This window comes from Globicephala melas, chromosome 2, assembly GCF_963455315.2.
Source record: "Globicephala melas chromosome 2, mGloMel1.2, whole genome shotgun sequence".
In the NCBI taxonomy this organism is placed as follows: domain Eukaryota; kingdom Metazoa; phylum Chordata; class Mammalia; order Artiodactyla; family Delphinidae; genus Globicephala; species Globicephala melas.
The window spans coordinates 7,145,515-7,172,586 of record NC_083315.2 but is presented as its reverse complement, the minus strand read 5'-3'; the positions used below and the strand labels follow the sequence as shown (position 1 = coordinate 7,172,586).

General features: G+C 41.6%; 2 protein-coding genes across 2 annotated transcripts in view; one reads left to right on the top strand and one right to left on the bottom strand.

The window, feature by feature from the left end:
- Nucleotides 1–9,697: 9,697 nt before the first annotated feature.
- CDNF (cerebral dopamine neurotrophic factor) lies at nucleotides 9,698–25,761 on the bottom strand. The gene is made up of 4 exons (XM_030832443.2): nucleotides 25,547–25,761; nucleotides 15,525–15,652; nucleotides 14,314–14,455; nucleotides 9,698–10,286 (listed from the first exon to the last, which is right to left on the bottom strand). Exons 1-4 carry the CDS (start codon nucleotides 25,659–25,661, stop codon nucleotides 10,108–10,110), a joined length of 564 nt encoding a protein of 187 aa, XP_030688303.1. The 5' UTR covers nucleotides 25,662–25,761; the 3' UTR covers nucleotides 9,698–10,107.
- A 273-nt stretch (nucleotides 25,762–26,034) lies between these two features.
- Nucleotides 26,035–27,072, top strand: part of LOC115840027 (heat shock 70 kDa protein 14) — a 38,080-nt gene continuing 37,042 nt past the window's right edge. The window contains exon 1 of the mRNA XM_030832438.3: nucleotides 26,035–26,209. Within this exon, the coding sequence (XP_030688298.1) occupies nucleotides 26,153–26,209 (57 nt within the window). The 5' untranslated portion in view covers nucleotides 26,035–26,152. The remainder of the gene's footprint in view (nucleotides 26,210–27,072) is intronic.

Here is a 27,072-nt window from a genome sequence, read left to right as displayed (position 1 = left end):
GTGAGTCAATGTGTTCACATCTCTCAGAACGACGACCCTCCACATCCTCTGAATCTATCCGCTTTCCCAAACAACCTCAACCCAGAGAAGCTGTCACGGGGTAGCCCTCGAATAGAAAAGGCTTGCGCTGCTATTTCCCCTGGAATCTGGGCGGCAGGCAGCTTCCGCATTAGATAACTCATTATGATCAAAGAGTGAGAAAACCTGTTTCCTGGCCTCCTGCACCTGGGAAGGAAGAAGCGCGCCACCACCCACCTCCTGCCCCGCCCCGCCCCGCCCCAGACCCGCCCCAGGAGGCGTGCGTGGTGCGAGGTGCCCTGGCTGCACACGTAGACCTGGCCTGCCTGCTGCCTGCTTTGTGGGGGTGTTGTACTGCTGGGTCCAGCCAGCGAGCGGCTCGGGGTATCCGGGAATGGTCCCCAGAAGGAATCTGTCCTCACCTCGTACAGGGAGAAGAGAAGGGAGCGGGAACTCCATAATCTTAGTACCTTACGACGATGTGCCCAGAAATAAGACTGGAGGGACATATTCCCAAGTATAAATGGTTATCTTTGCTTGATGGGGTTACCAGTGATATTACCAGTGACAGCTAATACCTTATTTTTGCTTACATTGGTTTTCTAAATTTTCTACAGTGAAAATGTATTGGATTTAAAAGGGAGTAAAGGGTGAGAAATGTTCTTTAAACATCTCCCACTTCATGCACTGGGGAACACTAGCTCAGTTGATCCTCACACAACAATTTCCTAAGATCGGGGAGCCCACAGCACCACCCTCAGTTTACAGGTGAAGAAACTAAGGCCACGACTGGACATGATTCTGCACTGGGTTATAGTTATCCCAAGTGGATTGATGCCGTAGGCAAGCCCTCTTGATGACACTTGGTCCACCTGGCTGGTACAGCCACCCACTCCCCTGAAGCCCTCTCACATGCTCCAGCCCCGGGGCCTGCTGAAGGCTGCTGCTCAGCGTTTGGTCAATGGCTACTGGACCAGCGAAGGCAGAAGCCTTTATTCTGAGACTCCGGATCTGTACCCAAGTCAGCAAGAAGCAGCAGGGTGGCCCGCGCTCTCCTGCTATGGCCTGTCTTTGAAGAGAGGGATCTTAGAGCCGAGAAGAGGTTAACTACTTTGCCCAGGATCACACAGCTCTCAAGTGGCCCAGCTGTTATGTAAACCTGACATTCTGACTGTAGAGATCTCACACGTAACCACTAGATTACAGCCCCTCAGTAAAAGAGTCAAGATTCATTCAAAACCATAAGGGTGAGGGACTCTCAGCTGGCATACCACCAGGGCTGGGGGGACCTCTTGGCTCTCGCCCTGCACTGGCCAATGTGAGTCAGAAGCACTGGAGATGAGGGAATTCCCTGGCGGTCCAGTGGTTAGGACTTGGCACTTTCACTGCCGAAGGCCAGGGTTCAATCCCTGGTTGGGGAACTAAGATCCCACAAGCCATGCAAAAGCGTGGCCAAAAAAAAAAAAAAAAAAAAAGAATCACTGGAGATGAGTGGGAGTTACATCTGAAAGAATTAATCAGATATGTTGTGGAAAATGGGGGCCAGCTAGTCACTGTTGGAGAGGGAGGTACAAATCTGGGAAAGGAAAGACTAGAGTAACTAACTCGTGTAATGTTGGATTGTAATTGGAGGCATTGGCATGAAAACAGGGTTTCCAGAATACATAGGTACAGATAACTTATGTATGTGTATATATAGCTCTACCCATAGAGAGGACATGGAAATGATGACACCCTGGTAGCATCGAGCACTTTCAATGCCTAAATCTTGATTTCTAAGTACCATTCTCAGCTAAAAATAACTAGGGCTTCTTGCAGAAATGGATGACTCCAAGGCTGGGGCAGCAAAAGTATCAGACGTGCTTGGCTTTCTTGTGTGAGGAATAAGGAAGTTCTCCAAGGATGATGGAGACTGTCAAAAGTCACAGGGGCTTGAAAAGGATCTCACTGGCCAAATCTGAGCCAGCTGAAGCATCATAGTAGGTGTAATAGTAATAGCAGTAGTACCAGTAATGGATGATAAATCATTCAATAAAACAGGAACCCATGAATCCATACTGACATAGATAAATAAGAAGAGAAAGGTCTACCTTGTAGTAGGATGCCAACGAATATGTATAGAAGGAATGGTAGCATATATAATTAATTACCAACCATCTTAATAATGATCAGGTCAGGTGAAAAGCACCCCTAGATGCCAGAATTAATGGATAAAGGTTTAACAAGGGATTAGATATTTACACAGTCTTAAACTAACGCGCCACAAAATACTTATTAACATTGTAATGAATACTTATCAATACTTATTAATATCCCACCACAGATTTCTTAGTAACTTTACTGTGGAGAAACCCGACAGACACCATCTTAACCAAGTGAGAAAAATTAACATCACCAATAATAGGTTAAATCAACATCACGTACCTGCTGATGATACGTACTGAGAACGCAGAGTCGTCTCTGAGACATTCCTGTGATACACCTGAATGTAATCGTGAGAAAACATTTTGAGGGACATTCTTCAAAGTAATTAGCTTGAACCCTTCAAAAATGTCAAGATCGTGGAAGCTAAGAGAAGACCAAATAACTGGCTCCGGACTGAAGACGACTAAACAGACAAGCCGACTTCATACAATGCATGATTCTGGACATACAAAGGACATCATGGGGACAATCAGTGAAATTTGGACGGGGACCTGGGATCCCCACTGAAGATTGTACAATAGCAATGTTAATTTCCTGATTTGGATGGGTGTCCTGCGGCTATGTAGGGAATGTTCTTGTTACACATTGAAGTATTTACAGGTGTAACAGAGCATCACACCTTTTGCAACTTAATTTCAAAGGGTTGAGAAGAAATAATATGTGTATATGTAGAGAGAGAGAGACGGAAAATATGGTGGAATATTAACAAATGGTGAATCTGGGGAAGGGTGTATAGGACTTATGTGTACTATTCTTGAAACTGAAATTTTTCTGTGTTTAAAATTATTTCAAAGTAAAACCTACCCCCAAAAGTATATGATACTAAGTCACTCTAAAAATATTAAATCATCAATTCATCATCATTCTTACAGCTGGGGAAAAATTCCATCTGAGTAAATTGCAATGATTAGTGGAAGCATTACGTGGCCTTTTATATATATATAAAATTATGTATTTTAATTTTATATATATATAATTTTATATATAAAATTATTTAAATTAAATATATATAATTTTATATATATAATTATTTAACTTATAATAATTTACTCATAGAAGGCCTAAGTTTAAAATTAAGGTGTAAGTAGGCTTATAACCAAAGCATATTCATAAATAATCATTTATTTTCTTGAGCACTATATTACACATTTTCCCCTCTCTCCAGCAGAGAGATATGTAATTTAGAGTGTGTTCCAATAGGTGTAGGTCAGATGAAAATAGTTGATATTACTGTGAAAATAGGAAAAGGATATCAACCCTTACATTTCTAACAATTTAAACAAGTGAAAAGCAACTCTTCAAAACAGAACAATAGGCTATCACATTCTGGTATATTATCTTTTTTGTCTAATAGGAAAAGGAAGGCAGATGGGAAATTTACTAAGAGTCAAACTCGTTCAAATCAAGCACAACTCACAAAGTGCTTCATTTGAGATTGCTGAGTTTCAAAAGTTTGTATAGGCTTTCTAGAGACATGCTGATGAATAAATTTTCCAGGTGTTTCCAGAGAACTGGTAGATGTGGCTGCAATAAAAATATCCATGAACATACTCAGACTTTTTTTTTTTTTTGGACAAGATAGTTGACCTATATTTTCCTGCGTCCTACAAAATGCAACAGCGTCATGGAGGGGTGTAGAATTAAAGGATGCTCCAGAAATATCGAGTTACCCCAAATAAAAGAGATAGCCCACTACTGATCACAGGTGACATCCTAGACTACATTATATTCATCATTTATCGAATTCCAACCACTTTATTTGCCATCCCTTTAAGAACTGTAAGGCATGAGGTGTGAATGTTCCTTATTCCGAACGATCGAAGTCCAAGTTTCCAAATCATCAAACTCTCTCACCCCTGAGTTTCTCAGCCTAAAAGTTACGTCCAGTCCAGAAGCCGGGTGACCTGAATTCATTTCCTGGCCTCAGTAAACAAGTTGCTAAATGTCTTCTCACTTCCTCATCTCTAAAATGTCTTTACGTACAATGCTGTGACAATAAATGAAACTTTTAAAAGTGCAATTCAGATTCAACTAATATCTACTGAGGCGTCCACCCTGAGCTGGCACTCTGTTACATCTTTTACCTATATTTTTTTCCATTTAATCCTCACAATAATGCAATTAAGTAGATAGCTGAATCCTAAGATGAAAAACAGAGGGCCAGAAAAGTTAAATGAGTCTTCTCAGGTAGCACAACCAGCCATAGGCAAACCTAGAATTCAAATTCCGATTCAATACTCTTTCCATCTTATTATTTCTATCTTTGTATAGTCAAGATGCTATTAATTACAGTAATAAGATTTTCCAATAGAATGAAATTTGGGGGAACCACCAATAAACTATATTAGAGAAAGTAAAAGAAACTGCAAAGATCATTTGCAAAGTCTGGGTCTGAACTAAGCTTTTGAGCACTTACAGCCCAAGGTCAAGGTGCTATGACACTGAACTTTCCAGGGAGGCCCAAACATAATTTCTTTCTGGATTTCTTTTTTGAAAGAAACAAAGAACTTATTCATTTAGGACTCAGGAAGAACAGAGGTATATGAGAAGTGAATATCTGGCTGTCAGTGGAAGACTCAGAAATAGGGAGAAATGAATTCCTGGGCCAGACACACACATTCTTAGATAATATCAAGCAGGTGAGCAAGTTTACCACCTGCTAGAAATTGCATGGTCCAAGATCCCTCAGAATGTATTTATAGCTGCTCTGTCACGAAGGCACCAACATCTGATCTGTTCTTTCCAAAATAGGTTTTAAAAAATTCAAAAGGAAAAAGGCAAGAGCCTGTAAACAATGTCTTCTGCAGCTGATTGTAAGACAGGACAGTGGGTTGCAAAGTCTGAGCAGACTTTCAGTCTGAGGAAAGAGAAGGGCTCTTAAGGCAGTGGGGGGCTGCAGAAAGGAGCCCAGCTGCTCCTTTCGGCTTCTTGGCTACCATGACCTGAAGAGGAGAAACCACTGCTGACCCACCTCGTTTGGAAGGAAGACAGCCTGGTGAGCACTGGTTCCTAGGTGGGTGTTTCATGCTTACCACACACCATGCTCATGGAAGGCGTGTGACCAAAAAAGAAAGAAAGAAGGCACTAGGAGTCCTAATTTTCTGAGGCCCCCAGGTGCTTTTCAACTCCTTTCTAGAAGAAACAAGTTCTGTCTATGGGAGACTAGTCTATGGGCGGTAGAGGTTTTATCAAAGAAGGGCTGAAGTCTTAATTCATGATTGATAAACCCTAGATTGGAGTCACCACAGAACTACAGTGCCACGCTCTCTCATCTAAGACTCAGAAATCCGAAAAGCTCTGAAAATACCAAGTTCTTTTTTGCAACTCCTTTGACAAGCAAAACCTGGCCTGATTTCTCCTAATGACAAAACCTGACCTGGGTTTATGGAAGGGCACAGCCACAAGCCCAGAGGAGATTATGAAATATTTAGTATATGCATCATATTATCTTTCCAGCATCTGAAAAATTATGAATTCCAAGAATACCTAGCTCCAAGTATTTTTGGTGATGGGTCATGGGCCTGTATTATATATTTTTATGAGTCCTTTTTGCTTTCTTCTCTTGTTCTAAATGTGGGTTGATCCATCTCTTACACAGTATGATCGACTAGGTGTCTTCAGAAGTAGGGATACATTCACAGAAAATGCACGTGCCGTACTATGTATGCTGGCTCGCAGAGTCTGCCAGCAAACTCTGGAAGAGCTGAATGCACAGGCTGAGCTTCCCACAGCAAGGGACTATCACCGTGGGGAGGCAGATGTCAGAATTATGCGCAGAGAACCTAGGACAGCCTCACGGGGAAATCACCCAAGAAGCTTAAAAGATACTGCCTTAAAGTTGATCCACTTCATGGACAACCAACGACCTTTCCTCTCTCAACAACCACATTTAAATTTTTAATTTGTAGGTCCCACGCATTAAAAATTTAATTTAAATCCTGGTGAGCTTTAGAAATTCAGCACCGGATATGCCAACACAATCCCAAATTCTCAAAAGTTTTTGCCGGTGAAAAGCATACCAAACACAAACAAACAAACTTAATCATACATACTACTCATTCCCTTTCCTACTTCTCTTTTGATGGAATTATTTTTCTTTCAAACACACTGTGAACGAATGGGCACCTGACAATAATTTCTTCTGGATGACACTCAGGATAAAAACTCAGATATCTGCTTAGAAAAGACTCTTAAGAAGAGCTGCTCAAACCCACAGACGGGGCCTCTGGATCACAAAATGCTCTGCTTTTTTTAAGGATCTGATAATCAAATATTTTCTTGTCCTATATGGCAAGGTAACTAGTTCTAAAGCTAACACTCTTTGGTGGAATGTAGATTACAAGTATCTATACTCAAGTGAATAACTACAACTTTTAAGTCGTGCTCTATCTAGCCTCTCGTGTGTATTTGGGAACCAAATTAAAGGGTCCTCTGCTTGGAGTTTTTGAGATCTAGAGTAGATTAGGAATAATGTCTGCCCCAGACCACCACTGTTTAGATGAGAATTTTTAGCCCAGCGTTTTGTCACTCTTTGAAGTCAGAATGTCTGATTTCTAACTTGTGTGCTTGTAGATTTGGGGTTAAAAACACACCCCAAAAATGCGGAGTCTCAGGTCCCACCCAGCCCTACTGAGTCAGAAGCCACATCGTAACAAGATCAAAACCAGACTAAACGTCATGGATTTGAATGACTTGCTGGGCAGTGTTCTCATTACCTAGATTTATATCCTGAAAACATGACACAGAAATATGACCTGATTTTGAGAGCAGACATCACACATATTATTTTCAAATGACAAGTTTCTCGATAGGTTCAAAATGCACTGAAGAAAAGCAAACATAAAGGTTGTAAATAGCCTAAATTTGGACTTTTAAAAAATATAATTCATAATAAAGTAGGTGCTTTACGCAAAATGCCCAAAGCTGCCAACATCCAGAAACAATAACCCTCTGGGCTATTTATTACATCAAAGCTTTTTTATTCTCATTTTTAAGTTACTAACCACTAATTCTCTGACAAGTTCAGTTGTATCCCAACTGCCCAGCTGGAAATGCTTTTACCTATGCGGCATTTCAGAGTGAAAATTATACTTTCATTGTGTACTTTCAGTCTGGAAATTTTCTCCTCCACTCCCCAAAAGAACTCCTAGTAAGTAAATGAACTTTTTTTTATTTTATTGAAATATCATTGATTTACAATGTTGTGTTAATTACTCCTGTACAGCAGTGATTCAATTATACATATATATACATTCTTTTTTTTAAAATATTCTTTTCCCTTATGGTTTATCACAGGATATTGAATATAGTTCCCTGTGCTATACAGTAGGACCTTGTTGTTTATCCATCCTATATATACTCGTTGGCATCTGCTAATCCCAAACTGCCACTCCATCCCTTCCCCACCCCACTTCCCCTTAGCGACCACAAGTCTGTTCTCTATGTCTGTGAGTCTGTTTCTGTTTCATAGATATGTTCATTTGTGCCATATTTTAGATTCCACATATAAGTGATATCATCTGGTATTTGTCTTTCTCTTTTTGACTTATTTTGCTTAGTATGATCATTTCTAGGTCCATCCATGTTGCTGCAAATAGCATTATTTCATTCTTTTTATGGCTGATAATGATAACCACTAGTTTGTTCTCTGTATCTGTGAGTCTGTTTCTTTTTTGTTATATTCACTAGTTTGTTTTATTTCTTAGATTCCACATATAAGTGACAGCATACAGTATTTGTCTTTCTCTGTCTGACTTATTTCACTGAGCATAACACCCTCTAGGTCCATCCATGTGGTTGCTAATGGCAAAAATGTCCTTTTTAATGGCTGAATAGTATTCCAGTGTGTGTGTGTGTGTGTATGTATGTGTATATATATATATATATATATATATATATATATATATATATATATATATATACCACATCTTCTTTGTTCATTCATCTGTCAATGGACATTTAGGTTGTTTCCACGTCTTGGCTATTGTAAATAGTGCTGCTATGAACATAGGGATGCATGTATCTTTTCAAATTATAGTTTTGTCTGGGTATATGCCCAAGAGGGAGATATACCCAGGAGTGGGATTGCTGGGTCATATGGCGACTCTAAGAAAATGCAATTCTTAAAGAAACAAGATGTTTTGAATCAATTGATTTTACTTAATTTTCAAATAATTTTTCTACAGCAGTATTTTAGGTATAATTTACATACAATAAAATGCCCATATCTTAATTGTACTGCTGGATGAACTGGACAGTCATATTCACCCATGTAACCATCACCCCAATCAAGATTCAGGACATTCCCATCACCCCAGAACGTCCCCTCCAGCTGCCCTGCAGTCATTCCCCACCTCCACCTGCCACAGAGAGGCAGTCATGTCTACAGTGGGGTTCTTATTCTTGTGTGGCCAGAAAATGGAACCAAAAATGATTTTACAATTTAAAGCTGATAAAATAGCATTAAGAACCATAAAGCTCCATGTTGTCCACAGGTGCTGTTAATATTCTTTAATCCTCTATCAAAAGCTTGTCTAATGTGTGATAGGAAGCCGGGCAAATGACTTTGAGCTTGGTTCAGTTAACAGTGTGAGTGTGGATACAATTCCCTAAAACGTTGGCTGTACTCATGTGGATTCTTGATCTATTCTAAGTAGGTTTAAATAGGTTTTAAAAAGGTTTTCTTCACCTGGGAAACACTAATTTCAAGTAGTGCTTCCTGCCCTCCTATTTCTGATACCAAAGAGAGCTAGAAGGTAGAGTGATTTACAGTTAAAAACACAAAGTTTACTTTTTAAAAGACTTCTGATTATGCCAGGTTATCATTTGGGTTGAAGTTGGGAGTTAGATAAGCTAAACATCATTTCTTTTGTCATGATCCAACATTTTCTTTTATTGGAGTACAGTTGATTTACAATGTTGTGTTACTTTCAGGTGTACAGCAAAGTGAATCTGTTATACATATACATATATCCATTCTTTTTTTAGATTCTTTTCCCATATAGGTCATTACAGAGTACTGTGATGTAATTTCGTTCCTTTTTATGGCTGAGTAGAGTTCCCTGTGCTATACAGTAGGTCCTTATTAGTTATCTATTTTATATATAGTAGTGTGTTTATGTCAATCCCAATCTCCCAATTTATCCCTCCCCCCACTTACCCCCTGGTAACCATAAGTTTGTTTTCTATGTCTTTGACTCTATTTCTGTTTTGTGGATAAGTTCATTTGTACCCTTTTTTTAGGTTCCACATATAAGTGATAGCATATGATATTTGTCTTTCTCTAATCCAACATATTTAATTAAAAATTAGTGCACAGGGGTTTCCCTGGTGGCGCAGTGGTTGAGAGTCCGCCTGCCGATGCAGGGGACACGGGTTCGTGCCCCGGTCCAGGAAGATCCCACATGCCACGGAGCGGCTGGGCCCGTGAGCCATGGCCGCTGAGCCTGCACTTCCGGAGCCTGTGCTCCGCAACAGGAAAGGCCACAACAGTGAGAGGCCCGCGTACCGCAAAAAAAAAAAAAAAAAAAATTAGTGCATAGATAGGAACCTCTGAGCACTCTCTTCCTGCTTAGAATCAATTTCCTACACCGATTTTTCAGTGGTTCACTTTTCCCCGTTTTAGGAGATAGGCAATGGTAACTCACATACAAGAAAATCATGAGAAAGGCACTCGTAGGTTTTGGTACACTGCAGATTTAAGAAACCACTAATACTAGCCGTTCTACTTATAAACCCAGGTAACCAATTCTGAGGTGTAATATCAAAACAAGAAGTCTGAGACCACACACACTGCAATTCCTGGTTCCTCTCAACAAACGCGTCCGTATCCTAGAGAGGCATTTTGTCTCTAATCACAATCAGTGGTGCACCAGCTTCTGGGGGTCAGAGTTCTGTTTTGGGGTACGTCGCTGTGTACTTGGGTGCCAGTTCTTTGATGAGATTCACATAGTCGGTTTTTTCCGCACAGGCCCTGCACTCTTCTCCCCAGCTGTACAGTATCTGTTTCAGCTCTGCAACTCTCATCTTGGACAGGTCCACTGATGCCAAATCCAATTTTTTTTCTTCATGACAAAAAGGAAAAGCACAATTTTTAAAAAACAAAACCAACTATGAAACACTTAGAAAAGCAAATAGTGTTACTTATCTTGGTGTTGACTACCCTGTGATTCAAAGTGGGGAACAGTTCCCGTGTCTATGGAAAACAAGACATACCTAAGAAAAATGTATCACATGCAAAGCTATTGGGATAACTCATGATCTGTTGGACTTTCTTTCCATGGAATTACACTCGCTTCAAAACAGGGCCTGTGTAGCTTTGCAGTCTTTGCTACCACTCCATGGCTTCTCAAGATCAATGTTCATAAAACAAATAGCACCGCATCCTAATTGCTGCTCCTAAGGTGAGAAGAATGGAATCAATAAAAGGCGGTACCTTGGGATGGCCCTGTGTGTGCGGCCAACTGAAAGCCATAGATTGTAACTAGCTAGAAAGTTACGATTCACTTTTATATGAGATATGTCTGTGGTAAAACAGATGAGCACACATATTACAAAGCACTAATACAAATTAGTTTTTAAATACGAATTTAAAGAATTTAAATACAATCTAAAGAATGTAAACTAGTTTTTAAATACAAATTAAAGAAACCCAAACCCATGAAGAAAATTAGGAGCATTAACACTGATCCTTAATTGTTTTGGATCTCTGCTTAAACTCACCTGACCCCTCCACCCCTCCACTGGGATTACCAAAATCATCACAGGGTTTATTGACAGACCTTTGGGGGTACAGCCACCTCTCTAAGGCTGGTGCCTCGGTACCAGCCAATCTTGCTCCTAACATTCTTGCCAATAATACCTATCACCAACATCTAACTCCTCTAGCGAGACTATTGTTTCCCTGTTTACAGATTATCTGCAAAGGCTGTCAAGATCTCAGCTACTTCTCTATTGCCAAGCCCAAAAATAGAAAAATAATTAAGCTCATCTATAATATACTTGTGATTCTGATTTCCCCGTGAGAAAGGGGCAATTTTTCTCTTTCGAAGGAAAGTCTCCTTCCCCCTTCCTCACCACCAGGGGTGTGCCTGAACATAGATACAGCGTTTAAGTTGACTTATTTTACAATTAGTGGCAGCCTAGGACTTTTTCAACTTGACCTCTTGAAGCACTCCTTTTTTCCCCTACATAGTAGAACATGGCATTTAAAAGCCTTTTAATAACCTAACATAGTTGTCAAGTGATTTATCAGAACTTCCAGTCAGTGTACCCTAAGTTAAAAGTTGGATTTTAGACTTAGGAATAAATGTAATCAGGAGGTAAAAGATCTATACACAGAACACTACAAGACTTTGATGAAAGAAATTGAAGAAGACACAAACAAATGGAAAGAGATCCTGTGTTTGTGGTTTGGAAGAATTCGTATTGTTAAAATGTCCGTACCATCCAAAGCAATGTACAGAACCAGTGCAATCCCTACCGGAATGCCAGTGGTACTTCTTACAGAGATAGAAAAACAAAATCCTAAAATCTGTATGGAATGACAAAGGACCCTGAATTGCCCAAGCAATCCTGAAAAAGAACAGCAAAATGGTGATTATAGTTAAGAATACTGTATTACATATTTGAAAGTTGCTGAGGAGTAGATCTTAAATGTTCTCATCACAAAAAAGGAAACGGTAATTATGTGATATGATGGAGCTGTTAGCTAACATGGTAATCATATTGCAAGATAGAGGTATATCAAATCAATGCATTGTACACCTTAAACTCACACACTGTTATATGTCAATTACATCTCAGTAAAGCTGGAAATAAATAAATAGAAGTTGGATTTTAAAGGCTTTTTTATTTGGAGGGTCAGCTACACTCTGCTCCAGAGAATCCTTACATTTTTTAATAGTGATTCCCATTCTTTTAAAAATCAGAGCAAAGGGCTTCCCTGGTGGCGCAGTGGTTAAGAATCCACCTGCCAATGCAGGGGACACAGGTTTGAGCCCTGGTCCAGGAAGATCCCGCAGAGCAACTAAGCCCACGCACCACAACTACTTAGCCTGTGCTCTGGAACCCGCGAGCCACAGCTACTGAGCCTTGTGCCACAACTACTGAAGCCCACGCACGTAGAGCCCGTGCTCCACAACAAGAGAAGCCACCGCAATGAGAAGCCCGTGCACTGCAACGAAGAGTAGCCCCTACTCGCCGCAACTAGAGAAAGCCCACGTGCAACAAGGAAGACCCAACACGGCCAAAAATAAATAAATAAAATAAATTTATAAAAATAAAAAACAGAGCAAGCGAAAACATTCTTTCAGGTCAAAAACCAAATAACACCTTCCTAATTGAAAACATAATCCAAGTCTACACTTACCTTGTCTGTTAATTTCCTGCCTGACATGACAAAATACCTTTAGGAGTAGAAACTTTTATAGCCCAAATTATTAATACTACACAGCTCAAAGGCCCCTGTTCAGTCTCAACTTTCCTGCCAAATATAAGCTGGGAAGAATTTAGAACTAGTGGTCTATTCAAGATAAATGGTTGAAGGAAGAAAATACTTTCTTGCAAGTGTTGGTAGTTTCTTCAGGTTATTCTAGAGGATTTGGCATTTGGCATTAACTTTAAAAGGGGGAAATCCTCTATGACTCCCTAAAACTACAGGGAAAAGGTCAATACCAACAGTAAATCTAGTCCATGGCTCCCCAAGGGCCTCTAGTGGCCAGCATTGCCAAAACATTAATAAGTACTCTCCTCTTCTCAATAATATCTGATTAATTTTTCTATTATTCAAGGATCCCAGTAAGATCCCTTGCTCATAGTAAAAGCTATTCAAAAGAAATTTGTTGAATGGAAGAATCAGGACAGTTTTGTCCCTTTGGGGGCTGTCGTTTATATGGACTCAGTGCTTCCTGCCTCTACTTCATTACTTGAAAGCCAATAAAAAAATAAATCTGCCTCATCAACCACCCTGGAAGTTAGGGCCTGCCCTTGGCCATTTGAGAAACAGTTTGTCTTTGCTATCTTCTGACCTTAAACCTATTTAAAGACATCTGTGTAGCTATGGTGCATAGGCTTATATTACACAGCTATGCTGGAAAATAAGACTAAAGTAATTCAGAGTTGGGTGCTAATTACTTAGGTAGTTTACAAGACTATGCCAGGTATGTAACATCAAACAATGACGTAAGCAAAGGAAATGGATTTCTACTGGTGGAATTACAGGTGTTAGGATAGGCTAAGTGGGGAATCCCCCAGCCTTTTATTTTATTTATTTCTTTGGCTGCACCGGGTCTTAGTTGCGCACTCAGGATCTTCCTTGTAGCATGTGGGATCTTTAGTTGTGGCATGCGGGATCCAGTTCCCTGACCAGGGATTGAACCCTGGCCCCCTGCATTGGGAGCACAGAGTCTTAACCACTGGGCCACCAGGGAAGTCCCCCTCCAGCCTTTTATGATACCTAATCAATCTACCCGAAAGACTGGCCCAGATACAAATCCTCTGTATAAGAATAGATCTATGTATGTAAAATTTATAAGGCCAAGGATAATGTTTTAAATAGGACATCTTCCTTTTCTGGCTGTTTATTTTAGGCACCCTTGATAAGGCTATTTCGTCAGGTAAAACCTGCTTTGATGTGAATAACCTATTTCCTAAAAGTTGAAGCTGGCAGAATGATAGCTCTAGGAAGAACATTAGAGTCCCATTTAAAACTTCAGAGTCCTTACATCCCCTTTGAATAGATGCAGCTTTTGTCCTAATAGGTTACCAAGAGCTAATTCACCACGAGTAGCTGCTCCCTTGAAATTCTGAACTCTTCCTTGCCATATGTAGTTGACAACGCCTTGGTGATTTTAGAGGTTAACCTTTGCCATTTGGGTGGGCAGTTTTACCTAATGCTGACTGTACCAGATTTCATTTCTCTTCCCCCAAGAAGTTCAGATGGCACTAGGCACCACACAGCAGTCCAGCACCCTATTAGCAAGTGTAGAGCTTCTTTCTTTCTAACGCTGACTTTTTAGAAACTGGCCCTATGTTTACAGAATTGGCAATATGCTGGACCTTTGGGGAAAAAAACATTTGACTCCGTTATACCATATTTCAGCTCACAGATCTGACTGTCCATCTTCTTCAGCTTCTCGCAAATCTTCACTGCAGGCATGTGCACGCTCATTGGGCGAGTGACCTCACTTAGGATCTTTGTGGCCGCATCTTTTGTTGCTCCTAGATAGTAGCACTGAAGGGGAATGAAGAGACTTTAGGGGCCCAGACACTGAAAAAAAGCAAGTAGTATAGTTTCAAGAAGTGAGAAAGAGGTTAACCTAGTTTTTGTGGCCCAGCTTTTAAATTTAACCCCTGCTAAGACACCAGAAAACCAATGGCTCCATTCCCAGGATCAGCCTAATTAGAAGCGCCCTGCAATTCACATGATGCTTAAAGACTACTGATAAGAGCTAACACTTGCTAAATGTTTTATCTGCGCCGAGACACTGCTCTCAGGGCTTTAAAGGTATTGATGTATTTAATTCTCATAACAATCCTGTGACGTAGGTACTAGTATTTTACACCCAAGCCAACTGGAGGTCACCCAACTAGCGAGAAGAAAAGACCGAATTAATTTAAAAATCTAGCCTTTTGGCTCTGGAGTCCATGCCCTGTTCCATCATGTTCTACTGCCTTTCAAGCTCCCTGACAAGCGTTTGACGTTTAAAAATATAAAGCTTAATGGTGCAGACAAATGCTGAGACTTTTATAGTGTGTCAGTGGTGAGCAGTCAACGAAGAAAATTTAACTGACAGATTCAACATGACGATTTTAGGCAAAATGAATTGGCCCAAGCTTGTCTTTAGTGCTGTAAAAACAGTATATGGAAACAGGTCATTTGTGTATACCCAGGAAACACCATTACAAGATAATAAAAGTACTTCATTAATTATGCATAAATAATGATGTAAAAATATTTTGATATGTTTCACTAATTGTCTTGATAAGAAGTGGAAAGTCTACCCACTCTTAACTCAGGACAGTAAATTCTCATTAGGAATTCAGTTGTATAATTTCCTTTAAGAAATCGTGGGATTGGTTGCCTATGGTTTTTTCAAAAAGCCAAATGAAATGAGACATATTCTAGATGAAAATACATTGACTCCATTTCCCTGAAAGATCAATTTCTGCTTGCTTTCTGCAGTGAGCAGGCTTGAGGCAAGCATCGAAGAAGGAGAACATTAAATTCAAGATGAGAAATGAAACGATTAGCAGTTTTCTCTGAGCACAGGGAGAAAATGAAAGGTGAAGATTTACCATACCAGGCGGTTTTCTTTTCCTTTGACACCCAAGCAAAAGCTGATCAATTCTTTTTCTATGGTGTCCAGAGAAAAGTTGACTCCTCTGGCTATCAAGGAGTTGTAGAATCGGTTCAAGAATTCTTGACACACTAGAAGGAACAAATAAATTATGTATTTGTGTACAATATCACCACTACCACACCTATGTATATGTTTCTCCCACCAAATAAAAAAGTAAGTATGATTCAATGCATTGTGACAAATTAAATTCATATCTTAAGAATGGTTTCAGGCCTGTAGCTTTTAGCTTAGTGTTGGGCCTTGAATAACATGAGCTTATTGAATCAATCCGTCAATCTGTGGAACAAGTTCCACTTAATAGGAGAACTTTCCCACAAAATGTCACTCACCCTAAAAGAAAATATTGCCTCCTCTGGGATATGATGCTTGGGACAGCTTTGTTTAAAGTATAGAGAAAAAACAGAACATGTGTCTGGAATGAAGCCCCTTGGTAGTCTGCATCTGCCTGTATGTTCCAGTTTGAACCCCAGTCGGAACAATCATATTCAATCCCACGGTCCAGAGTCAGTGAAGAGATGACCCTCAGAAGAGGCACAGGCAATAAGAACAACCACAGTTACCATTGGTTAGCACTGTTCTGAGTACTTTACGTGGATCAACTTATTCAAGTCTCAGAAGAAAACTCGGATGTAGATACATTACTATCCTCATTTTACACAAGAAGAACCTGAGTCAGAGAGAGGCCAGTGAGCTTGCCCAGTAAGTGGTAGAGGGAGTTTGACCCCAGATGGTCTCCCTCTGGGCCCACATGCTTATCCACTAGGGTACTATGAATTAGAAGGAGGCTGTTTTCCCACGTTGTTGTCCCAAAGGGGAAGTGTCCAAGCAATCAGAGAAGGACATGGAGGCCAGAGCATATGCCGGAAAACAGCAGCCCTCACATTAGAAAGAATTTTAGGGAAATAGCATGAGGAAGAGTGGCGAATTCTAGGGTAACCTGGAATAAATTTCATAGTATAGCAAGACTCTGAAGGAAAGAAATTAGAAAACTTTATCAAAAGACCTAAAAGTAGACCTAAGAAATGGGAAGAATAGCCATGTTCATGGATGGGAAGATTCAATATTATGGATGATAATTATTTTTAAGTAGATCGATAAACTCAATGCTCTTCTAATGAAAATCTCAATAGGCTTTTTTATAGATTTGATAAACTGATCCAAAAATACAGATGAAAAAACAAGAGCAAATGAAAGTCAAGAAGTACTTGAAGAAGAAGGAGGTTGGGGAGTTGACCTTATCAGATATCAAGACCTAATTCTAAAGCTATAGCATTTGAAACACTGTGGGACTGGCACAGAAATAGACCAGTGGAACAAACTAGTGAGTCTAGAAACAAATCCACAAATCTAGAGGAGCTTGGTAGAGTACAGAAGTGATGCTGAAAATCAGTGGGGGAAAAATGGGCTAGTCAATAAATGGTACTAGGACCACCTGCCATGGAAAAAGTTAAACTTAAACACCTATCCAAAACTACACCCAGACGTGAATCCCAGGTGAATAAAGACATATGGGAAGAGCAACACTACAAAAGTTTTAGAAGAAACCTTTGGAAAACATCTTTATGGCATCAGGATAGAGAAGGATTTCTTAAAGAAGAGACCAAAACACGGATCATACATTTGATTACATCAAAATTAACCAGTTTTTTAATGCAAAAGAAATCATAAGCAAATGATAAGACAAGCCACAAACTGGAGGAAGATATTTACAACTTATAAACTGACGAAGGATTAATATCCAAAATACATGAAAAATCACCATGGTCATACCCTTAGGTCCAGTCATTACCAATGACTATAACCTCTATAATCTCAGTGGAAACATCCCATTGTCTGATCATCATCTCCCATCTTTCCAGCTCACATCCTCTAACACCCCAAGGTAAACAATTCCCTGACCCTGCCAGGTCATACTATTCATTGATTCTGCCACCACTTCACCCTGCTTCCCCACCCAGCTTAGATTCCGTGGTTCAACATTATAATAACTCCTTTGCACACAAACTGAACTCCCTTGCATCTCTCTCCCTTGTTGGACTCACCCAGCAAAATCCTAACCCTGGTTAAAACTTTGCACCTATACTCACTGAACATGGCTGGAGGAAATAGCACAGCCGTACTCACTGGTCTCACTGTAAATTCATGACCGCTCATTTCAGTGAGCCATCAGTGCTCCCAACAATCCTACTACATTGACCTCATTCTCACTCTCTCCCACTCCCAAGAGGACAATTGCGCAGCTCTCTCAAACCTTGTGTCACACCTCCACCCCATCCTCAGCGATGGTGGTGCTTCCTATCTCTCTGAGGGAAAAAAAAAGCAACAGGAAAGAACTCTCGCTTGCTCTGCCACCACATCAACAACACGTGTATCAGCACAGTCTACCTTAATTCTATGAATGAACTGTGACAACCCTTCCACCTGCTAAAGTAGATCCTATCAACTCCCTGCTTCTGCACCTCTGCCCTCTCTCTCCTGTCTTGTTTCCATTAACATGCTGTTAATTCTTATATCTTAAAAGCAACACAACCTCTCTCAACATCACATCCCATTTCTCCACTCCTGTTTAAGAAAAACACTCTAAAATAATTTTTATACTTGTAGTTTCCAGGTCTCTTCTCTCTCCCTCTCTGTCCCTCCCCCACCCCACACCAAGTTTAAAGCCAGCGAGTTATAAAATGTTCAGTTTGAAAAATAGTGTCCCTTGTCTCCCCTTCCCCATTTCCCCAAACTCAAAGCTTTCGTTTTCAACTCTTATAGCTGATTCCTTTGGAATTTACAAATTTTAAATAACATATTTGTGTGGCTAATTCCTAATTTTATTTTTAGTCTTAGATATTTATTATAGTTTTTTCCCGTGGAAGAGAAAGATTTAACTCTTTTGCCCAGACCCATCTCTTGTAAAAATCATTTGGTTGGATGTTTTTATGTAGGCTTACAATCTTTGTCTTTTAACTTGAGTATTTACTCCTTAACTTAGTACTTGAAAAATATAATAATGTCACCTGCAGGAAAAGAGCTACAACGTTTTAGAAAAGATAATAATAAAGTTTAAAATCAAGTTAGTGGAATTATTAAATTATCAGCGAGCTAGGAACATTATTTTCAGCAGTTCCATCCACACCTTCTAGAACTGAAGGCAGTCCTACATTATCTGCTCCCGCTTGATTTTGGAAGGAAAAAAAGACACCAGATTAGTCTTGCTGGTACCGGTACTAGGGGAGACTTGCTACCTAGGAATAAAATACATGTTGTCATGAGTTAAGACTTAAGAATAACCAGAAGCTCTTGAATAATTTGTATATTACTTCATTGTTCTAATTTTATTTTTAATATTGCCTTAAATAAATTAGTTCCCAACTCCACACTCAGAAAGCAGTATAGGTAGGGATTCAGTGCTTTGGCTCTGAAGCCAGACTCTCTGGGTCCAAATCCTGGCTTTACTAGTTAATATTTACTAGCTGTGGCTTTGGGCCTTTCAACGTTGAATCACCCGACAGTCTAATTGCCATTCCCTTTAAGTTCATCAGTCTTCTTTCTCTGTGTTTAAGATTTTCTCTTTTCTCCTTTTGTGTTTTGCAATTTCCTTCTGATATGGTTAGATGTGGAAGTATTTTTATTTATACTGTTTGGAATATACTGGACTTCCAAACCTGTGGATTGATGACTTTCATCCGTTTGGAAAAATGAGCTATCATCTCTTTTGCTCCACCCGTACACTCTCTCTTCTCCTTCTGGAAGTCCAGTTAACATATGTGGGAATTTTTCTCTTGATCTGCATTGTACCTTTATCTCTGTTTCATATTTTTATTCTCTTAATTGCTCAGTGATTCCTTCTTGACAATTTCTTCAGTCTTCTAACTCACTAATTCTTTTCTCAGCTGTGTCTAGTCTGCGGTTAATCTCACTACTTTCTATTTGTACATGTTTATTTGGTTCTTTTCCAAATATGTTTGGACATTTTTTGTTTTGGTTTTTTTTTTTTTGGTACGCGGGCCTCTCACTGTTGTGGCCTCTCCCATTGCGGAGCACGGGCTCCGGACGCGCAGGCTCAGCGGCCATAGCTCACAGGCCCAGCCGCTCCGCGGCATGTGGGATCTTCCCAGACCGGGGCACGAACCCGCGTCCCCTGCATCGGCAGGTGGACTCTCAACCACTGCACCACCAGGGAAGCCCTGTCTGGACATTTTTAATAGCCTCCTGCCCTTTATTCATATTTTCAATCCCTTCCTTTATTTCTTTAAATATAATAAAAATATTTTATATTCAGTGCCTGATAATTGTAAAACCTGAAGCCTGTCCAGGTATGCTTCTTCTGTCTCTTGTCTCAACTGGCTGTCACTTACGGTGCTCTTCTTCCCATGGGTTTGTGATTTTTCCGAATGTGAGCTTTCTTTCTTAGAACTTTGTGGGAATTATTAGAATTTTGTGGGACTGGATTGAAGGTGGATTCCTATGTGAGATTAACATTTGCTGATGCCTACTTGAAATCCCTGTAAACTAAATTCTCAGTTTGAGACGTTTTGGATCACCCGGGTTGGCTGTGTCCATTTGGGCTTCAATGCATATGTGTGGTAGCTTGTGAGTATGAGTGATCAAGAGACATTTTTGTTTTACCTTTTATTCAGTAAAAAGTTCAAGTACTGCAATTTCTTTTAGTCTCTAAAGAATGGTGGTAGAATTGTGGTTATTTCCAGGTCACCTTTTATAAGGAAAGTCTAGCTCTCTGGGGTTCCAAACTAATTGGGGGAGGATCCAGTATGACACACCTAACTTGGGAAGGTTCTGGGCTATGTCATTATTCTTTTTATTTTATTCATTCTCCTTATTTTACATCCATGAAAATCTAAGTTTAAATTGCCTGGGTGGCAAATACCCTCAAGAAAAATCCCAGCTTCAGGGGTCCCTTTACCTCTTTTGGTTTCCACTTTCACATTGTTTTTGGCCTCTGGGTATGCCTTACTAACTCACACTTAACATTTTCACATTTTTATTTTATCCAGTGTTTTCAGTTGTTTTCAGCTAGACAATCAGAAATGTCAGTTTTTAGAACATGAAGTCATATTCATTCCTAATGCTATTTACTAGGAACAGAACGCTAAATATAATATAGCCGTGTCGTGGTTTTAACAAATATTTATTGAGCAATCAGTTAAGCGCCAGACAGTATTCTACAGGTTGTTGGAAAAACAAAGCTCTTACTCTCAGGGATTACATTCTGGTGAATAAATAAAAGTATCTTGTGGCTGTGAAGAAACATAAATTTGGTAAGGAGGATAGAGTAATAGTATAAGGTAATAGTATTATTCTAAATGGGGTGGTCAGGGAAGGTCTCTCAGATAAAGTCGTGTTTGAGCATAAAGCTTAAGGAAGTGGGAGAACACCTTAAGTGGAGTGCTAGGGAAGACCCCTCCAGGCAGAGGGAAGAACAACGTAGGCATGTCCTTGGCAGGTCCAAGAACCATAAGGGAGCCTCCCTCCCACCAAGAGGGAGGATGGTAGAAAATGAGGTCAAATGAACAGCAGCATGCCAGGTCATCTAGGGCTTTGAGGTCATGGTAAGGGCTCTGGGTCCTACTCTGAGAAGGCACGCCATTAAAGGTTTTGAGCAAAAGGGTGCAGTGATCTGACATTACTTTTAAATTATGCCTCTGGAGGTTCTTTGGAGAATAGACTGCAGGGTAGCCAGAATGAAAGCAGGCATAACCATTTGGAGTTTCTTAAAATAGCTGCATACCTTGGACCAGGGTGGGAGCATTGGAGGTGATGAGAATGGTTGGATTCTGGATGTATTTTGAAGGCAGAGCCAAAAGAATTTACTAATGGATTGGATGTGGCATGGGGTGGGGGCGGGGGCGGCGGCAGCGGGCGGAGACAGAAATCAAGAATGACCCCAAGGATTTGGGCCTGAGAAACTGCAAGAGGGGAGTTGCCATTTGCTGAACTGGTAAGACTGCAGGAGAAGCAAGTTTGTGGAGACCAGCAGGAATTCAGTCTTGACATGTGAACTTTGCGATACTTCTAGACAAATGTGACGATTAATTTGATGTGTCCACTTGGAGGGTGTTTTTGAATGAGATTAACATTTAAATTAGTGAACTCTGGCTAAAACAGATTGCCCTCCATAAGGTGGATAAGCCTCATCCAATCAGTTGAAGGCCTGAATAGAACACAAAGGATTGGCATGAATAGAACAAAAAAGCATGAGGGAATGCTCCAGCAGACTGCTTTCTGCACCGTTGGCTCTCCTGGGCCCCCAGCCTGTTGGCCCACACTGCAAATTTTAGACATCTCAGCCTCCATAATCAGGAGAGCCAATTCCTTATAATAAATCTATCTGGATGTATGTATGTATCCTATTGGTCTGTTCCTCTGGAGACCCCTAATATAATGTCTGACACTGCAAACAGTAAAGAGCTGCTGGGGATATAAATCTGGAGTTCAGGGGTGAATTCTAGGACAAATACTAAATTTGTAAGTCATCAACATTAAAATGATCTTTGTGGGATGAGACCACACAAAAGGGAGAGATCCTGGGTCTCAGTCTTGTCAAACTCCATTGTTTAGAAATTGGAAAGAACCAGAAAAAGACTGAAAGGAGCAGCCAGTAAGGGAGGATGAGAACAAAGAGTGAGTGTGTCCCAGAAGACAAGCAAAGAAAGTGTTAAAAAGGAGGGACTGACTGATCAGCTGTGTGAAATGCTACTGATAGAATGAGGAAAACGAGACATTTGCCAACACGTATTTTGCTAAGTTTAATTAGCAAAAGACCAAGTATGCAAGGGAGACACCTACTGTAATGGTCCATGCATAAACCATCGTTAAAGCCTCCTGGTGACCTGTAATTCTCCTCTTCCTGAAAAAGAAACCCTGTGTCCTGATGCCTCAAAGCTCTTTCTCTACTCCCACAATATACCTTCAGATGATTTCTACACCTTAACTGTTGCTCTGTTGTCAATGTATTACCTAGAGGGTGGGTGTTGGGAATTCTAACTTGTACTTTGAAAGATACACTTTTGACTCACTAAAAGCTATATAATATTTTATTGCAGCATATGTGCGTACATGTCTTCAACAGAATTGGGTGCCTACCTTATGCCCCACACCACGGTAGCCACTGGAGATGATGTGGTGAGAGAAACGGTCTTGACTGTCAAGGAATGCACACATGGAGGAGACCAAAACGATTTCTCCACTATGAGACATGTACTAGATAGTGTGGGAGAACAAAGGAGAAGCACCTCCCTGGAGGAAATTGGGAGATCACTGAAAGATATTTAGTGAGGAAATAACATGATCACCCTGTCATGGGAAGGATGCTGTTGTGGGCTTACATGAAGAGACTAATCTCACTATAATCTCTTCAAATATTTTCTCAGGTCCTTTCTCTCTCTCTCCTCCTTCTGGGACTCCTATAACGTGAATGTTGTTTAATGTTGTCCCAGAGGTCTCTTAGGCTGTCTTCATTTCTTTTCATTCTTTTTTCTTTATTCTGTTCCAGGTCACTTATCTGTTCTTCTGCCTCAGTTATTCTGCTATTGATTGCTTCTCGTGTATTTTTCATTTCAGTTATTGTATTGTTCATCTCTGTTTGTTTGTTCTTTAATTCTTCTAGGTCTTTGTTAAACATTTCTTGCATCTTCTCGATCTTTGCCTCCATTCGTTTTCTGAGGTCCTGGATCATCTTCACTATCATTACTCTGAATTCTTTTTCTGGAAGGTTGCCTATCTCCACTTCATTTAGTTGTTTTTCTGGTTTTATCTTGTTCCTTCATCTGGTACATAGCCCTCTGCCTTTTCATCTTGTCTATCTTTCTGTGAATGTGGTTTTCATTCCACAGGCTGTAGGATTGTAGTTCTTGCTTCTGCTGTCTGCCCTCTGGTGGATGAGGCTATCTAAGAAGCTTGTGAGATTAATCTCACTATAAATCACCTAACAAATTAGTAAGTTAAGGATCCTGGCATGCATTTATTGCTATAACCAGATAACCATAGTCTTTTTATTTATGTCATAGGGTTTTGTTTATTAAAATTAGTCCCATAAGTGAATGTATAATTATTTCAAAGTAAAAAAAAATTAATAGCCCCATAATACAATCCTTTTAAATAAATTCAGAAACGTTTACATTTTTTTTTTCAGTAAGCTTCACATGACCTAAAGCAGTCATAAACTTGAATATTCACAGGGCCCAGGCAAGTAAAATGAATGGGTAAAGCAATCCAAGTTTAGGAAAAACAAAAACCTAAAGAACACATGTCCTTTCTAAAAAGAGCAGCCACCATCAGTTCCCACTATACGGACATATGGGCTAGTCTTGACTAGGCTCCAGACGTGCAGGCTCAGCGGCCATGGCTCACGGGCCCAGCCGCTCTGCAGCATGTGGGATCTTCCTGGACCGGGGCACGAACCCGTGTCCCCTGCATCAGCAGGCGGACTCTCAACCACTGTGCCACCAGGGAAGCCCAACTATCAGTTTTTTACTGATAAAAGAAGTCATTGGTGTCCCATGCCACAGAGTAGTCAAGATAAGAATGGAAATTTGCCCTACAGTATGTATAGAATTTTAATCTTATACACTGAGGGAAAATTAATTGGCGAATGATAAAGACTCATAAGCTGAAACAGAGCCAGATCTAGACTCTATTTCTTTTCGTTCTAAAACCAGTATTTCCTTTGTTGTGATTCTACAGTGGAAAAGGAAAATATAAGGAAATATACACCCAGGTTACTGAGACATGCAAGTTAATAATCACAATATGCTGTAATAAATTCAAGAAAGATGTTAGAAGCTTCACAATTAATCCAGAGGCTCTGGCTCTTCTGAAATGTTTTTAAGTAGAAGCTCCAGCAATTAAATTACTGATGATTAAGCCAGTCAACTGTTTATGCCTCACAAATTCTGCTTTAAACGTATAGTACCCAGTTATAAGGGATCTTTAACTGAAAATTATAACTTGGCTGAACAAATATCTATATCTAAAGTTTGACAATAGCATCATGTAGGTATTTTAAATTTCTGGAGAAAAGTTTAATTATTGCAGGGCTGATAGAAAACTGGACTCCAATTGTTAAGACTTTATTCAGTTATATTACAGTCTATACTCACCCATTCATTAAACATATATTGTGAACCTACCATTTCCTGTTATGTAAGAATAGATTCGAAAGCTCAGAGAAGGGTGAAGCGGATATACATCTAAGCTAATTATTTTAATGAATGAAACACGGAGGTAAGTGCTACAGTAGTCCAGGAGGAAGGAGGTAGCACAGCTAATTATCTCCTTTGACCTCGTTACCAGCCCTCTGCTGTAGGTATTATCACGTTGATTTTGCCAGAACCGGGTACAGTGGCCTCAGAGCCAGAAGGCTGGGTGGGACGTAGACCCACCTGTTCTGAGTGCAAGTCCACAGCTGAGATTCTGTGAACAGAAAAGGAATCTTTTTTTGTATTCCTCCTCTTTCTAAGGAGTTAAGGTACGCCTTTGTTAAGAAACTTTTCCCTGTAAAGTCCTAACAAATGTTAGTTATGTGCTCTGATTTAAGCCATTTCAACTCAATTACAATTTGTCATGTTTTCTCCTTTGGGGAGTTATAAACTAATTTGAACTTGAAAGGCTTCTGTGCAAGGAAAGGCAAGTCTCGCCGGTTAGGGCAGCAGAATCATTTTGGAGCCAGGGTCGTCTGCCTCTACGTGCGTTTGCACAAAATCGAATCCAAATCCAAACCCACCAGCTCTGAGGCAGTTTAATCGAGCAAGACCAAGAACGCGGCCTGAAGGTGTCACTGGGCCCGGCTCGAACTTTTGCCTAGGCTTGGGCGAAGGCGATCGGAAGCCACGGCCAGGGCCCGTATTTCCTAAGTGAAATGCTATTTATAGACAGGCCCGAGAGAAGCCAAAGCCGACAACAGCTGCACTGCGACGCGGTGTCACCGCCATGCAAGCAGGTCTCACACCGCTCACCTTCACAGTCGGCGCCCAGCCGCCCCCCGGCCTCCTGGCCCTGCGCCCGCCCCGGGTTAGAGACCCAAAGCCCGGCGCAAAAGGCCACCACTGCGGCTGGGCTCCCGCACCACATGCTGAGCCAACTCCAAACGCCTCGCCGCCGCCTGTTAAATCAACCGCCGCGCTGCTATCGCCCGGGGCTGCTCCAGGACGCAGGAGCGCAGACCCGGAGTTGGAAAATAATCTGCCTGGAGTTGCTGGGACACATGATGCAACTCAACCGTGAGTTTCCATTGGCTCTCAGAAAAAGGGCATGGAAGCGGGCGGAGCGGAGCAGCCGCTTCCTTTCCCTCCCCGACCTGCGCGTGCGCACTCTCGCTCACGCGGTGCCTCCCCAGCGGGGCGGGGAGAGACGCAGTAAAGCTATTCGCTGACTGCTCGAGGGGGAAGGCGGGACCTTCACGCTGATTGGCGGGGACGCGGGAAGCCGCGGCGGAGGGACCGGACGCAGTGGGCGGGCGGGAACGTGAAGTCTCCGCGGTGCCTGATGGGGCTGTTCCGCGGCCTGGCGCTCTTGCGGCAGGGGGCACCGGTCGTTACTGCTACCGCCGTGTCTGCCGCCTCATGGCGGCCATCGGGGTTCACCTAGGCTGCACATCAGCCTGTGTGGCCGTCTATAAGGTGAGGGACTCGGGGACTTGGGCTGCGCGTACCCAGTTCTCTGGGTGCGAGGCCAAGTCCTTTGGTCTCCTGCGGGGCTGTGAACGGCGTGTCGCCGTTCTGGGGACGTCGCGCGGAGAGGTGATTCTGTGGGGAAGTTTCGGGCTGAGAGCTGGGCGGACCTGGCCTCGTCCCCCGCGGCTCCTCAAGGAAGGCCGCTGCGGACCCGGGAGCTCGCGGGCGCAGGAGGCCCCGAGGGGGGGCGGACCCGGGACCTCGCGGGCGCAGGAGGCCCAGAGAGGGGGCGGACCCGGGACCTCGCGGGCGCAGGAGCCCCCGAGCGGGGGCGGACCCGGGACCTCGCGGGCGCAGGAGGCCCCGAGGGGGGGCGGACCGGGGACATCGCGGGCGCAGGAGGCCCCGAGGGGAGGGCGGACCCGGGACATCGCGGGCGCTGGAGGCCCCGAGGGGGACCTGAAAGTGTGGTACCCGGAGGTTTCTGGATGTTGGCCAAGAAAGGTTTCTGGACGTTGGCCAGAACGCGGGGTGGCCGCATTCTGGAACTGGAGGTGTTGATCCCGCGAAGCGTGTGAAGCCAGATGATGGTGTGTGCTCTATTCAGTTGTCCTTTCTGGAAATGAGAGAGCCTGACTAGGAGTTCGGGGCTTCCTGTCATCAGTGGGCAGGTGGAAGGAGCAAAAATGAGGGACAGCCCTGATCCTAGTCTCACGTTTAAATGTCAAATGATTTGTAAGAAAAGCCAAAGGGTTTAATGCTACTTCATCACATGTAGAGAGTGAAGAAAGATACATTTATAGGGAAAGGAAGAGAAGTAGGAAGTTTAACGCAATAAGGCTTGCTATTGTACATAGATAGGTTGTTAT